The 14,070-nt window shown below is 37.5% G+C and overlaps 1 protein-coding gene across 2 annotated transcripts in view; it reads right to left on the reverse strand.

The window, feature by feature from the left end:
* Positions 1–14,070, reverse strand: part of dlg3 (discs, large homolog 3 (Drosophila)) — a 108,777-nt gene that overhangs the window by 50,591 nt on the left and 44,116 nt on the right. For both annotated transcript variants that reach the window (XM_088009404.1, XM_088009405.1), the window contains exons 5-6: positions 2,554–2,607; positions 2,141–2,191 (exon numbers count right to left, since the gene is read on the reverse strand). In XM_088009404.1, the coding sequence (XP_087865530.1) occupies positions 2,141–2,191; positions 2,554–2,607 (105 nt within the window). The remainder of the gene's footprint in view (positions 1–2,140; positions 2,192–2,553; positions 2,608–14,070) is intronic.

Raw genomic sequence — 14,070 nt, forward strand, 5'->3', positions numbered from 1 at the left:
TTCTCTACAGTATTTTGGTCTAGTTTCTAGAACAAAAATCTTAGTACACGTCAAGTACAACAAAACTAACTTACAAGCAACTTTTCAGTAAAATATTGGGGCTTGTTTTAAGTCAATAGTTCCTTAATTTTGATGTTTCCACTTATAAAATGGGGAAAACTTCTTGTTATAAGTGAAATAATCAGATCTAGTACTTTTAAAATCTATATTCAAGAATTATTGGCTTAAACCAAGTGGAAAGGTTACTTCTAAGTCAGTTTTGTCTCACCTCAAGTGTACTAAGATATTTTCTCTAGAAACTAGACCAAAAATCCTTGGTAATTTTTTTTTCTTTTTGCAGTGTTTGCATTCCCTTCCAATTCATTCTCAAATACACCTCAGTCTATTTTGTATGCAGTCACAGTGATAACAAATGTTAATTTAAAATTATGCATGCATCAGTGAAAGCGTGTTTACATTCTTAACTCTTTTGTACAGAAAACTGGTTGAAAATCGATCTTTAACCAGCATGTTTGTTCTTGTAATAACATTCGATGGAGACGGGATTGCACATGAAAACGTCTCTTTATAAAACATTCAGACCACTAGATAAAACCAAAACTGTCAGATGTTTATATTACAATGTGAAAATAACTCAAAAATAGTCCAAATTGTTTTTATTTATTTATTTTCTTTCTTTTGCCCTTTTGAGGTCCAATTTTAACTGTTTTTGCTTCTGCATTTTGGGCATCAGTTTGTTGCATTTACCCAAAAGAAAAAAGTAAATAGAACTTCAGAAAACTCACAAACAAGATATTAACATATATGACAAAACATTATACTGTAACAGAAATACTTTCAAAATTCAAGATGTCGCATGAATTGACGACTAAATAAATTATACTTAATACATAAAACCTTTGTGAGGTAATGCAAAAGAAAACAATACACCCATGTCCCCTATGGGACTCCGTACTGTACAAACACAAATTTAAAAGTGATAGTGGAAGGAATATTATGAATGTTTTCAAATATTTTTATAAGTAATAAACTGAAAAGTGTGTTTATTTGTAACCAGCCCCCCTGAGGCAACACTTTGCAGAATCAACTGCAAGTTTTCTGGGGTATGCCTCTCTACCAGCTTTAGATCAGGAGCCTGAATGTTTCCACAGTTTGTATCTCTAATTGAGGACGCCCTGATGCAAAGTTTTCACTTCCAATACGATATCAATATTGCAGTTTTGAGCATTGGCTGATATTGATATTGACCTAGCACAATATCAGGATGGCTCATGCATACTTTTATTACTTATTTTGTAGTGTGTAGCATGTATTTTTCTACAAAAGGAGATATTTTAATCTTTTTACACCACACAAACAGCACATATAGCCCAGTTAAAATAATTTCTGCTGCATGACTGAGTGCCTCTAGGTCTCTAAAGTAGACCGACACTGCCACCTCCAGCCATACTCATCCCTTTGACTACACAGGCCCCATTCGGATCCAGCGGGCCGAGGCACAGTGCTGCGTCTGACAGCCGTGGCCACAGAGATAGGCAGCAAAGAAGACAGCTGAGAAAAGACTTCACTTTATTATTTTCTATAATTAATGAGAAACAGTCGCAACAAATTAGGACAGAGTGGGGCTGAGGCTTCACAGCAGTGCAGCTCCAGAGCAGGAAGGAGAAGCCGTACTGGACCACCGAACGTTGCACAACCACAGACCCTGAAAGGTGCGACTCTGCATGCAGAAATGCCACTTTAAAGTAAACGGGCCAGAAATATGCTGTGCACTTATTCAGAGATGCATCAACATGGAGGTGGAATAATGAGAGTGGAAACGTAAAGCTCCCCCACTTCAAGTTGAACCGCTCCTGCTAAGAGCAGCAGATAGGAGAGCACTTTTCATTTCTGCTGTCTGCAGATGGAATATATAAAAAGACTTGCCTCTTACTCGCATGAAACGTCACACCTAAGAGTCATTTACTGTATTGATGTATGATCAGCAGCTTCACAAACACGGGTTTCTTCTGTCTGTACACACATAAAGCTTTATGTGAGTTCCTCAAGCTCATTTGACAAAGAATGAGCTGCGTGCTACCACCTAGTGGGGAGAAATCCCTTATGCAGGAAATGCATCAAATAATAAAATACAACTTACCCTCTCTAAAATGATTTCCTCATATTTATACATCCCGTCGCTTCCGTTTACCTGTTGAAACAAAAACAAAAACGTCACAATAAGGATGATGAATATTTAGATTTTTCAGAAAAATAAAACAGAAGCACAAAATGTGGGTGAAATCTTTAACAGCATCTGTTTGTAGAAAGAGCCATAAAGAATTTATTAACAAAACAGAGTGAAACAGAGTGAGTGCATTCTCCAAATGGTGTTAGAAACAGACAAAATGGCATATGTGACAATGGAGAACGCGCTTTAAACAGAAGGCATTCACGCTATGAGGGGGAGGGCTTTTCATCCACACACAAACATACAAACACGTCCATGCAGAACAGAAAGTCAGAATAAGACGCATCCTTACTGTACAGCAGACAGCGAGAGAAGATACTTACATAAGGGCCTGCATCTAGTGAGTCTGCGTTGACAATGATGGGGGGAGGGTTGGCCTGTGAATATGAAGAGAGGCACATTAGCTCGGTGTGTGAGGCTGGAAGAGGCACAGATGTAATGAAGTATGCACAGTAGTGTTTGGGATGCCATAGGAACCGCCAACGAGGCTCGGTGGGACTGCGAACGCAGGAAGGGACGAGTCAGAGGAAGGTGTGAGGACCGAGAATGAGGACTGGGCTGGAGAGACCGCCGTTTATTACCTGCCACAGCCAGACGCGCTGCACACACCTCATAAAACAAACCCGCTTGTGTCTCCACTTACGGTACGACACGTTTACACCAATCTGGTATATGACTGCTATTGTGATTAATTGTGATAAACTCACATTTCTCACCACTTGGTCACTAAAACCTTTATCAGTTATGAGCAACACGCAAAATATATTATTAGCATGTCTCACGAAACAAATCAGGCAACCAAATATTCCATTCAAGCACACCTTTATGATCGCAGTTTGTGTTTAATGGAGCACTAATGGTTTAGAGAGCAAAACGACATTAAAATATTTGTTTCCATCTATAAACTGAACCTTCAAATTGTCATTTATTGATATTTTGTATTAAACAATCCACCATTTAGTGAAGCTGTTATTTTTACTGGATGATGCACAAGTATTTTAAGGTTTTTCCACTGAATGGCATTTTAAATGTAATAATTCTGGTGGTGCTGTTGAATCTTACAGTCTGCAAATTCTGGTAATAATTGTAATGATTTTTAACTGTCTAGCAGTGTATATAAAGGAAATCTATACTTGGATGGACTGATTTAATCGGTAATGCTTCAGTTGAATCCATATATTCACACACACTGTTTCAAACACATAATGTTTAGTTTCTGACTCTGACATTAAAGCAGACTAAGGCGTTCCTGTTTGTACATTAGGAATTTAAAGTTGCTAAATGAATAATGAGCAACAGATTATTTTCTTTAGAATTGCCTCCAGATTTAAAAATGCACATATATTTTCTTAGACTTAGAGTCAGTTTGGAACTAATATGGAAGTTCAGTGCCAATGTTAATTTGGAAGATGTATTTGTGGATTTAACAACCTAGCCTGATGTTTTGAGATGTTTCCTGTATATTTCCACTTAATTCTCTTTTCCCGCCAGCAGTAAAACACCCCAAAGCATGATGCCCAAATCAGAGACCGTGTTCTGAGTCCTCCACGTTTTCCTCCAACTCTAACAATGGTCGACACTTCAAAGTTTTGTTTCATATTGCTTAGATCGTTGTCCCTGAGCAAATTTCCAAACTGTAATCTGACTTTTTTTTATGTTGCTTTCTGAGTATTTGTGTCATTTGGGTTTCCTTCAATTTTTAAAGACACAGTATTATGGCATGTAAACTTAAAGGTGACCTGCTGTTGTGATTCCTTGAACAGGTTAGAATAGATCTATGCATTGCACAAACATGTTCAATGCATGTTTGCTGCCTAAAATCATTCTTAGATAATGAGATTTTAATCTGCTTACTTCAGCCTACTTTGAAATTTCAGCTTGAGCTGTTTTAGGGCCTCTTGTCTCTTTAGCTCTAAACAATCTAAACAAGATGCTATGCTGCTGGCCTCGCCCCCCCAAACCTAATATTTATACTTGCACGTGAAAATGGTTACAAACAATTATACAACTGTACATCTTTGAAAAGCAGAAATGGAGCCTCCCGCACAACCAACAAGAATGCGACAGGTGATTTCTGGATGGTAAGTCAACAACAAAACATTTGTTTGTGAAGCAGGCATTGCACAGGGCATACAGCAGTAAAACCAGCTGACCAAACACAATGGCGCTCCGCCTGGGTTGCTAGGCAACAGTGCAGTGCCTGTGAAATGTGGCTTAAATATCAGGAAGTTTTTGAAATGGCTCATTTTCCAGATGCCAAAAAACATTAACTTATTGCCAAAAACAGATGGGTAGTAGTTTAAGCAGTTGGGCTTCTTTTAGAAATAGTTGAGGCCAAAATGGAAGTATAAGAACATGCAAAATGCACATTTTGCACAGTAGGTCTTAAAAGCTATTGTTCTCTTTATTATAGCAGTTGAAATAAAGCTAAAAAGTGAGGAGGTAGTGAAATGATGCGTCGGTTTAAATAGTGCATGCAACCATCTGTTTTCAACAACACTCAGCTTTTGAACTGGTTGAAGAGTAAAAAAACAAAAACATTTTCAGTCAGGAGGTTGATGACCATTTAATTGTCTCGACTGGATCTTTTAAGGCCATCAATATGTCACACTGTGATCAATCTTTTGCTCTGTTGTTATTGTTGAAACTAACCAAATATCAGATTAATCAACAACCCTCATTCTTAGTCATACCCCTGCTGGTAACCTTTGTTTAATTCTGCTCATGAAATTTTAATGTAATGCATAATATACTGATTTTTTTTATTGTAATTTCTAAACCCTCTGCTAGACTCCTTCCATTTTAGTCTTAAAGATGATTTTGGATGAAGTATGAATATTAATCGGAGTTTTTGTCCTAATTTAAAGGCACTGATTTCTCACTTTCAAGAAGCAATTTAATCTAAAATCAAATGCAGCATATAAACTTAAAACAAAAAAAACCAAAAAAAACAACAACAAAACCCCCCCCCAAAGAAACAATGATACCGTCAGCTTGGCTCCATTGTGCCACCTGGTGTTTGTGTTCCCATTTGGGGCTGCAGGTTGACCGCAGAGGAGAGTGAGCTGGATACTGGATGGTTTAAAAACAATTTACATCTTCCAACAGGTTAGATTTGTCCTTGACTGATTGGGATGTTGTGCTTAATGAGATGCTGACAGCATTGCCTGGGGATGATGGGTCTCTGGAGGTCCGACCAGATATGTACCGATCTTTCCTTAAGTTTTCTCCACTGCATTCATTCTTACCCTTCACTCACAGTAACATTGCTAGTCCTTTCTATACATATGGAAACACCTGGTAAAGATTAGTAAAAGGGCTTAAAATAATGTAATCTCAAACTGCAGCAGCATACTCAACACCCGAGCAAAAACGTACAAGGGAAAAAAATATCCCTTCACGAATTTAACAAAAATCAGCAGTTCTTCCACCTTTGCCAACCACAATCTCCCTAAAGAGAAGAAACTTTAAAAAGTATATATATGCAGCAATAAATAAACTACTTAAAATGATCAGTTTCTCTGATTTTACTCTTTATACATGTTTCAGTAAAATTAACATTGTTCTTTTATTCTATGTCAACATGTCACTAAAATTCCAAGCAAAAATTTAGTATTTATTTGCAGAAGATAAGAAATGGTCAAAATAATGAAAAAGATGCAGTGCTTCCAGATCTTAAATAATGGAAAGTAAACAAGTTCACATCCATTTAGAAACAACAATACTAATGTTTTAACTCAGGAAGAGTTCAGAAATCAACATTTGGTGGAATAACCAGGAGGTTTTCTATGGGGTTCAGTGCAGGGGCCTCTTCATTTTTTTTTCCAGAGATGTGTTTTTAAAGTTGATCAAAGACTATACAATATCTTAAGTAGTAATGGACAATAGTAATCCACTTTTAGTTTCAGAGATGTAAAAATACAAGGTGACAGAGGCCCATCTCTTTTTGCCTCTCTTCAAAATGACAAAGACAAGAGAACATGTGTTAATTGAATTTATACACACAGTTTGTCCCTTCCTTCTTCCATTTTATGCACAAACAAACAATTGTGTGTCAATTTATTTTGCATTTTTATTTACAGCCTTTACATTAAACCTTTTTCAGCTGAAAAATTCAGATATCTGTTTTGGAAAGGCTAATCTTATAAAATATGATAAATCAAACAACCGGCAGTTCTGCTGCCAGATATTATTTATTCAAGATGCATAACCACATTTTCTTTTAGAAAATTATAAAAAGAGAATAGAAAGTGACCAAAAAGGACAAATATGGTGAAATGACCAAAACTCACTCACTTTAGAAAACCGCTCCAGGTAGAGGCTATAAAGTCCTGCTACAAACGAATATGACATGGGTTTCTAATGATTTAAAAAGCATTTTACAGATTTTTGATCTCTGGTAGTAACTGTGGAAATTGCTTTTGTTCAAACAGTTGAATGCAACTTTTTGAATGATCTCATTTTGTTTTCAAAAGATGCAATTCTAATGTTCAGTTATACTTAAAGCTCTGCTTTCAGATCCTCCATTAATGTCAAATCCTCATTAGGTCCAGACAATTAAACAAAGCAAACTATGTAACATGAGTTTCAGTAAGTGACAATTCATCACATCTGTCAGTGAAGTTCAGCCAGCTAAAATGAACTCAGATATTAAAGCTAAAGACATAAATGTTGATTTTTGATTAACTAGTATTCATCACTGTGCTACTTTCTCCCACTACTTTCCAATTTGCATTATTTGCAGTTTATTAACTTCAAACTTTGTTTTCTCCCAGTTTTTGTCTGATGGATTTCCTTGGACAGAAAACTTTCAAAAATAATTTGAATACTGAATTGAACCAGGATGAATTGGGCTGTAAGCCTGATTGAATTGAAAGGACTTTTACAATAATGTGTTGTAAATTGATGCTGTATAAACAGATTGAAATTCATTTAATTAAAAATAATTTCTAACTCTGCCTCTCCCTACACACACCTGAAAATAAACACACACTTCCTAGATGAAGCACATTTAGCAAAAAAGAACAATAAATGTTTTAATAATGTAGCTTAGAGACATTGAGAATGTAAATAAATGTTTCTATGCTCAACAAAACGTTGAAAACATTGAATCAGATCAGTATCATTAGTGTAATCTTACAGTGCTAACACTGTGTTCAATGCAGGGTGATTCCCACTATTTACCGACTGGACATGTACAAAAGCAAAAGAAAACTTTAAAAAAGTTCAAATGGAGCGATAAGTTTATTTAGTGAGCATTTCTGCCACCCCACCAGACTGTGCTGCCCTGAGCATTGAGCTATAATGCACATATTTTTTTTTAATTTATTTTAACTGCAAGGGTCTTGTAATAAGAATTTTGTTATGTTGGAATCGCCTCTTGCACCCAGATTTTACTTTTTGGTTCCTCCATAAACGATTCATGCACCATTAAAGTCTCTGTTTTTAATCAGACACAAACACACACTAACACCGTGTTTTTAACACTTTATTTGAAGCGTGTCCATAAAACTGACATGACACTGTCATAAACATAACAACGGCCATGTCCATTAAGGAGTCTGCTTGAATATTTACAGCTGTTGTCATGAAGTGTCTTTCGGCAAATAATGACACTATTAATGCAAAGCAGCACTAGAAGTTGCATTAAAAGTCAACTGAAAGTGTAAACTTTGCATTATTTGGTCAATAATGATCCTTTTAATGCAAAGTCCTATTAAGATTTGCATTAAAAGTGTCATAATTTACCGAAAAACATTTCATGATAGCCATAGCAAACATTCATGAAGATTCCTTCATGACCATGACCGTTGTCATGTCATGTTTATGTCAGTCTTCTGCTCACACATTCAAATAAAGTGTTACCATTTCAACTGATGGCTGATTAACAGGGTTTTGCTGAATTGCCATCATCTGAATGGGGTAAGATGAAGCAGAGGAACATCTAAAACACGCAGGTCAGTGTGCCTTGAGGACTAGGGATGGTAAAAACTGCTCTAAAAGTTGTCATCAAAGGTTTGCCATAAGTTTTTCCTCCATTTCTCCAACCTTTCCCTCCTCTCTGCTTGGAGCTTCCTGCTTCTGAAAGTAGCTGTTAATGGAAATGTGGGGTTGTAGGTCTGGCCGCTCCACTCAGTGGTGAAATGCAATGACTCCAGACAGCTGCGGATGCTACCCTCCCCAAGTCAGCACAATCGGGCCTTCGCTGTAATCTGCATATGGACTAACAGATGGTCACGTCTGCAGTTGTGCTTGTACATTTCGGTAAAAAAGACCCCAATCGGATGCCCCCAAAAATCCCAAAGTGATTTTAATCTTGACATCTGTAGCAGAAGAGTTTATGGCAGCTGGTATTTTAAATCAGAACAATAAAACCAAGTTGATATGGGAGAAAAATAGAGATGAAACAGCGCCTCAGGGCTACACAGGAAACACACTGACCACTGTTGTCCCTGAATGACTGAGAGTAAGCTACTCAGTCCATTACTGAGACAACATGTGACAAAACACACTACTGCAAGATGATGGCTGCGGTGCTTATCCCAGCAATTATACCGGAGCGCCGAAGCCCTGTGGGATCACCGCACCTACATGCAGCAGCATTATAACAACCTGGGTTTGCAGCTTAATCCCACTACCTGATTCCCATGTAACAAGCAAACAGAGGGGAATAATGCAACGTAATCTCAGCAGGAGCAATCACAACATGGGCTTGTTTAATCATTAATGTTCATGCGTCTTCAATCGTAGTGAAAAGGCCCTCAATCCCACTGCCCTCATGGCTCCGTAATCCTATAAAGAGCATAAAGATGGCTGACTGACGGCCATAACATCTGACCGGTTTATTGGAGAGGCTGTGTTTAAATGTTCCCTCAGAGGACGACAAATTGAAGACAGAATCCGACTGAAATGATCTTCATTTTCCTGCCAATAGGCTGGTGTAGGATCAGGAGAGGATAGGGATGTTTGGAGTGTGTTGCAGGTGAATGTGGGTCAGGCAACATCAAAAAAGCAGTGGCGAAAATATTACAGATGTAGGTCAATGCCTGAACAGCAAACCTGGACTTTACTGAAGTCTCTGTTATGTAATACTACAGGTTCATCTCATAAATGGACATTACATAGAGACTCTAAATAATTTCAGTAATTCAAATCAACAATTAAACTCATTTATTATATAAGATATATTTCAAAATCCTGGGGAAATCTACTAAATTTAAAACTGTTCAGCAATCAGTCAATGAAGGCAAAAGATCACAAATGAAGATGGACTCAGAAAGTTTTATCGCGGCATGTTGTAAGTTGAGTGGAGGGAAAAACTGTGCCAGAAAAAGGCACACTAGAAACAGAAAACCACAGTATTGAGAGGATTGTAAACAAAAGCTTGTTCATGAGTTTGGGGGAAATTAACAGGGTGACATAGTTTGAGATATTCCGACTTTTCTTTAAAACAATATTTTTAATGGTCCTCTAATTAGTTGTATCAAAACCAACAGTTAAAATGCTTAAAATGTATCACTTAAATATAAAATAAATCAGTGTTAGTTATACTTAAACAAAATTACTAAAATGAATTAACTTTTTAATATTTTATTTTGGATGATGAACCTAAATTGATTTCTGACTTTTTTTTTTAGATTTAACTCTTGATATCAAAATGACATATTTGAATTTTTCAACATTATTAATTTAATGTAAGTGGTTGAGAAAAATCCCTGTTTGCCTCAATGAATACAAGAACAATGTCTTTTCTTCGTCCAACACTGAACTCAGCTGCTGCTCCTCTCACCAAACTCTGCTAAAATCTTCCTGACTTGACAAAAGGTATAAAAGCCAACCTGAAGAGACATGTTTCAAACACCACCGTTGTTGCCATCTTTTTACTGAGACTGCTTATTTGAACACAAATATATTAGCAAATGATCAGCTGCACTTCAATGCCTGGACTGTCTAATATTCGACAGCAGACTACAAACTAGTGTAACTCTAGTTTAGATGAGTAAAGCTGCATTAAACACAACAAACCTGATCAGAAATGCTCCATGGGGCTTGTCTAATATCTGTTAAGCTACGCGTCTCACCTGAGGAGCCAGCTTTAGCAGGAATATATTATAGTAATCGTTTCTGTATGATTTTAGCAGGTTCTGAAATAGCTGTGGAATAGTTTAGGACTTGGTTCACTTCGTTGGGATTTATTCGCAGACATTTCTGCTGAAATTCATACCAGTTTAACTACCATAAAAGTCTTTTGTTTTAGTTCTGTGGTCGATTTGAACATTTTGTACCAAATCATGTTCATCTCAGGAGCAGAGACTCTTTGTCTCCATCTCAGCCAAAACTGCACTCAAGCAAGAGTAGCAATACTTTAACTTATTTTTACTCCAGTAATAGTTAAAAGTAGCCGTCCAAGAAATTACTTAAGTAAGAGTAAAGAAAAGTATTTGGTAAAAAAGGTGAACCAAGTACTGAGTAACTGATCAAAACATCAATCATTTAATATTTAAAAATGACACCATCAGACGGAACCAAATTATAAAATTATGTGGAAATTTGGGTATTTTATAAACCAAAATGAAAACAATTCATATAAGGTGAAAGAAAATGTTTTCCAAATTAATTTATTTCAATGTAAAGCTTATGAAACTTTAAGAAACACTTCAGGTGAGTGTCTATCTAGTTAAATTTTTGGTTAAAACAAGCTTGTTCTTCATTCAGTGAAGTTACTCACAGTAAGAGTGACAGTAGCCATACTTCATAATGACATTACTCAAGTACTATAGTAAAAAATACTCCTAAAAGTAAATTTTTAATAGTTACTCAAGTAAATGTAACTAGTTGCTATCCAACTCTGCTCCTTCCTGAATGGGATCATGACTGGACATTTTTATTGTGTTCATATATAATTGTTTCAACAGATTAGCATGGTACCTGAGAGTGCCAGACAGTGACAAGGTTATGTGTCTTTTTATGTTGTGTATGTAAATACAAGCACCAACAATATCACTGTGTACTTTTCCCTCGTCACCAGATCTAAAGTTCCACCTTAGTTTGATGAATTAGTTCACTACAACTATCATGCATGAAATAAAGCAATACCATCAGTCTAAGTCCTTCATATTTTTCTCTCTACAAGAACAAATGCTATCTTGCAGAACGTGATGAAGTAGCGTGACCGCTTTAACTTTCAAGACAGATGTTTTTCTTAATAATGCAACCATAGCAGATGGCAGATGGAAGGAATTTACAGCTGGCTTTGATCCAATCACATTGCAAGGCAGCTGATCCAATCACAATGGATCCTGTGAGCGTTTCTGGCTTAACAATTATTATTTCTTCATCAGATAGCAATCACATGTTAACTGAGAGACGTCCCAAATGATTTAGCATCAAGGATTTGTGGGGGACAAACAGATACTTGTTTTTTTCCCCTTCACTTGTAGGATTATAGAAGCTTTGGCACAACATTGTGTAAACACCCTGGGATGAAAAGCAGCTGAAGCAAGCGAGCATACCAGACGCAGAGACCTCATGTACAGACAATGACAGTAAGTCCAGACTGCATCCCCAGCGTGAGATTATTACAAGTCCCTGCTGACCAACAGGAGTGATGAAAGAACTCTCTTTCTCCTGCTCCTTAGGTACAGTCACCCATCTGTCCAACACACTTCTCTATTTATCAATCTCATGTCTCGTTAGCGGGGACCGTCTCTTGTCTTTCGGCGTCTCCGTGCGTGCATATCATGTCCCGCTCGCGTTGCATCATGCGGCGCTCGCTCGGCTGCAGACCCTCGGGACAGTAAAGCGACAAAGACTCCCAGTAAACCTTGGCAAGTGCAGGGCAGAGGCTTCATCCAAAACTGTTAAATAATCAATGCGTTCCCATGGCAACCAGCGCTTCTATGGTATTGGCTGGGAAGCCTGTTCAGCCACCGCCCCTTCCTTCATCTCTCCAGCTTCTCGCTGCTGCCTCACTGCAGTTAATGCAGCTCAGACGTGAGGCATAAAGTGGATGTTGCGCGTCGTCTTCAGGGCTTCCCTACCAAGATCAGATGCACACATGCATTTCCTCAAATCACAACAAAACCTGAGTCTGTCTGCCCCTCTTTAAAGGAATATGTAGAGATTGGTATGGAAAATCTGGTAATGTAGTGAGGAAAACTGGCTAAATTTGATTTGAATCAAGCCATGCGAGGCACACATGCATCCTCTGCTGCCCTGGTTTAGATGGTAAACTGAGTAGACATTACTTTCATTGAACAATCAGGATAATCAGAATTAATCTAAAGCTGATTAATACCGTGGATGATACTTATTAAAGCTTTCATGTGAAGTTTTTGGCTTCTTGGTTCTATGCTCCATGTAAGTTACCCATTGGTGGATCTAAATGAGTTTAAACATCCAACTCACCCAATACTTTAGGAACTGTAATTTGAATACTTTCCCATATTTTGTCACTTTAAACCAAAAACTCGAGTGAGATTTATTGGGATTTGATGTGACAGATTTACACAAAGTGATATATATTTTAAGTGGAAGTGAAAGGATGCAGTGTTCTCATTTTTGGATGCATAAAAATCTAAAAAAACATAGTGTTTTATTTTATTCACCTGAACTGAGTCCATACTTTTTCCCTGTTTTTTTCTTTTGACCAGTTTCTCTGTTGCTACTTAAAAGTAACTCCTCATCATGATCCTGTCACCACCTTGTTTTAAAGAGTGAGTTTGCATTTAGGCCAAAAAGGTCACTTTATGTCAAATACATTCTTCAACATGATTGCTGTGTCCCCTGCATGGTTACATGGCGAACTCCAAAATGTGTTTAGGCAAAGATTAAATTACTCAGATGGACTCTATTTATTATTCCTGAAGGTAACTACCTGCACTGAATTTTATTTAGGCGTGCAGCACAAGTGCATGCTCTATTTTCATATTTTATTTTATTTTATAAAAATTATTTATTTTATAATAATTTCTGTATTTATACCCAAAACTACAAAAATGATACAGGTTCAAAATGAAAACGAAAAACAAAAACAGAACAACAAACACTTGCATGTGCCTTCTGTTGTACATTAACTTATCAAGACCCTGATAATAATAAAACCAATGGTTCATTTTTAATTTTCATTCCATTTTACCACTTTTTTTGGCCTATTCTATCATGTTCCAATAAAACAGATAAACATTTGTTCTTGTAACACATGAAAATGTGAAAAGCTTCATGGGTTGCCGTCTTGTTACATTGCTGAACTAAACGATACTTGAAAAGAGTCAATCCATTAAAGATAAAGCCTCACTTTCTTCTTGAAGACTCAGCATGATTTCCAGCCCTCGACTTTGTTGCAGGCAGAGGGGAGGAAAAACAAGAGTTCAGGATGTGCACACCAATGGCATGCTGACGGGGCAATAACCCTTTCCTTCTTAGGGAAACATTTACATATCAGCTCTGTTCCTACCGAGGCCTCCAGTGGCGACTTTGCCGTAAAATATGACAGAAAGCTGAACTCAGCCGATGAGGTGATATGCAGTGCATAATGGAAATTGTTCCTGGATGTTAGTTAGTGACAACTCCTACAGCACAGCAAGGCATTTGTATCTAAAAAGGCGCTGAATTATGTTTTCCAGCAGAACGTGGGATGAAAGACGCAGTCAGTGCTGCTGCTCCGGTCTTCCAGCTCCCATTGGCCGATCATAGGCCACGCTGCAGTCCAATCAATAACTACTAAATTACCATGCACCCAACATCTCATTCAGGCTGAAGCCCCCACCCACCTCAAGCCTGCGCCTGGAGGGAAGGCAAGTAGTGAGGTGAGCAGAGGCGTGACAGATGGACGGATTTGA

This window comes from Poecilia mexicana, unplaced genomic scaffold (genome assembly GCF_051168715.1).
Source record: "Poecilia mexicana isolate PSO_F unplaced genomic scaffold, ASM5116871v1 scaffold_10, whole genome shotgun sequence".
Taxonomy (NCBI): Eukaryota; Metazoa; Chordata; class Actinopteri; order Cyprinodontiformes; family Poeciliidae; genus Poecilia; species Poecilia mexicana.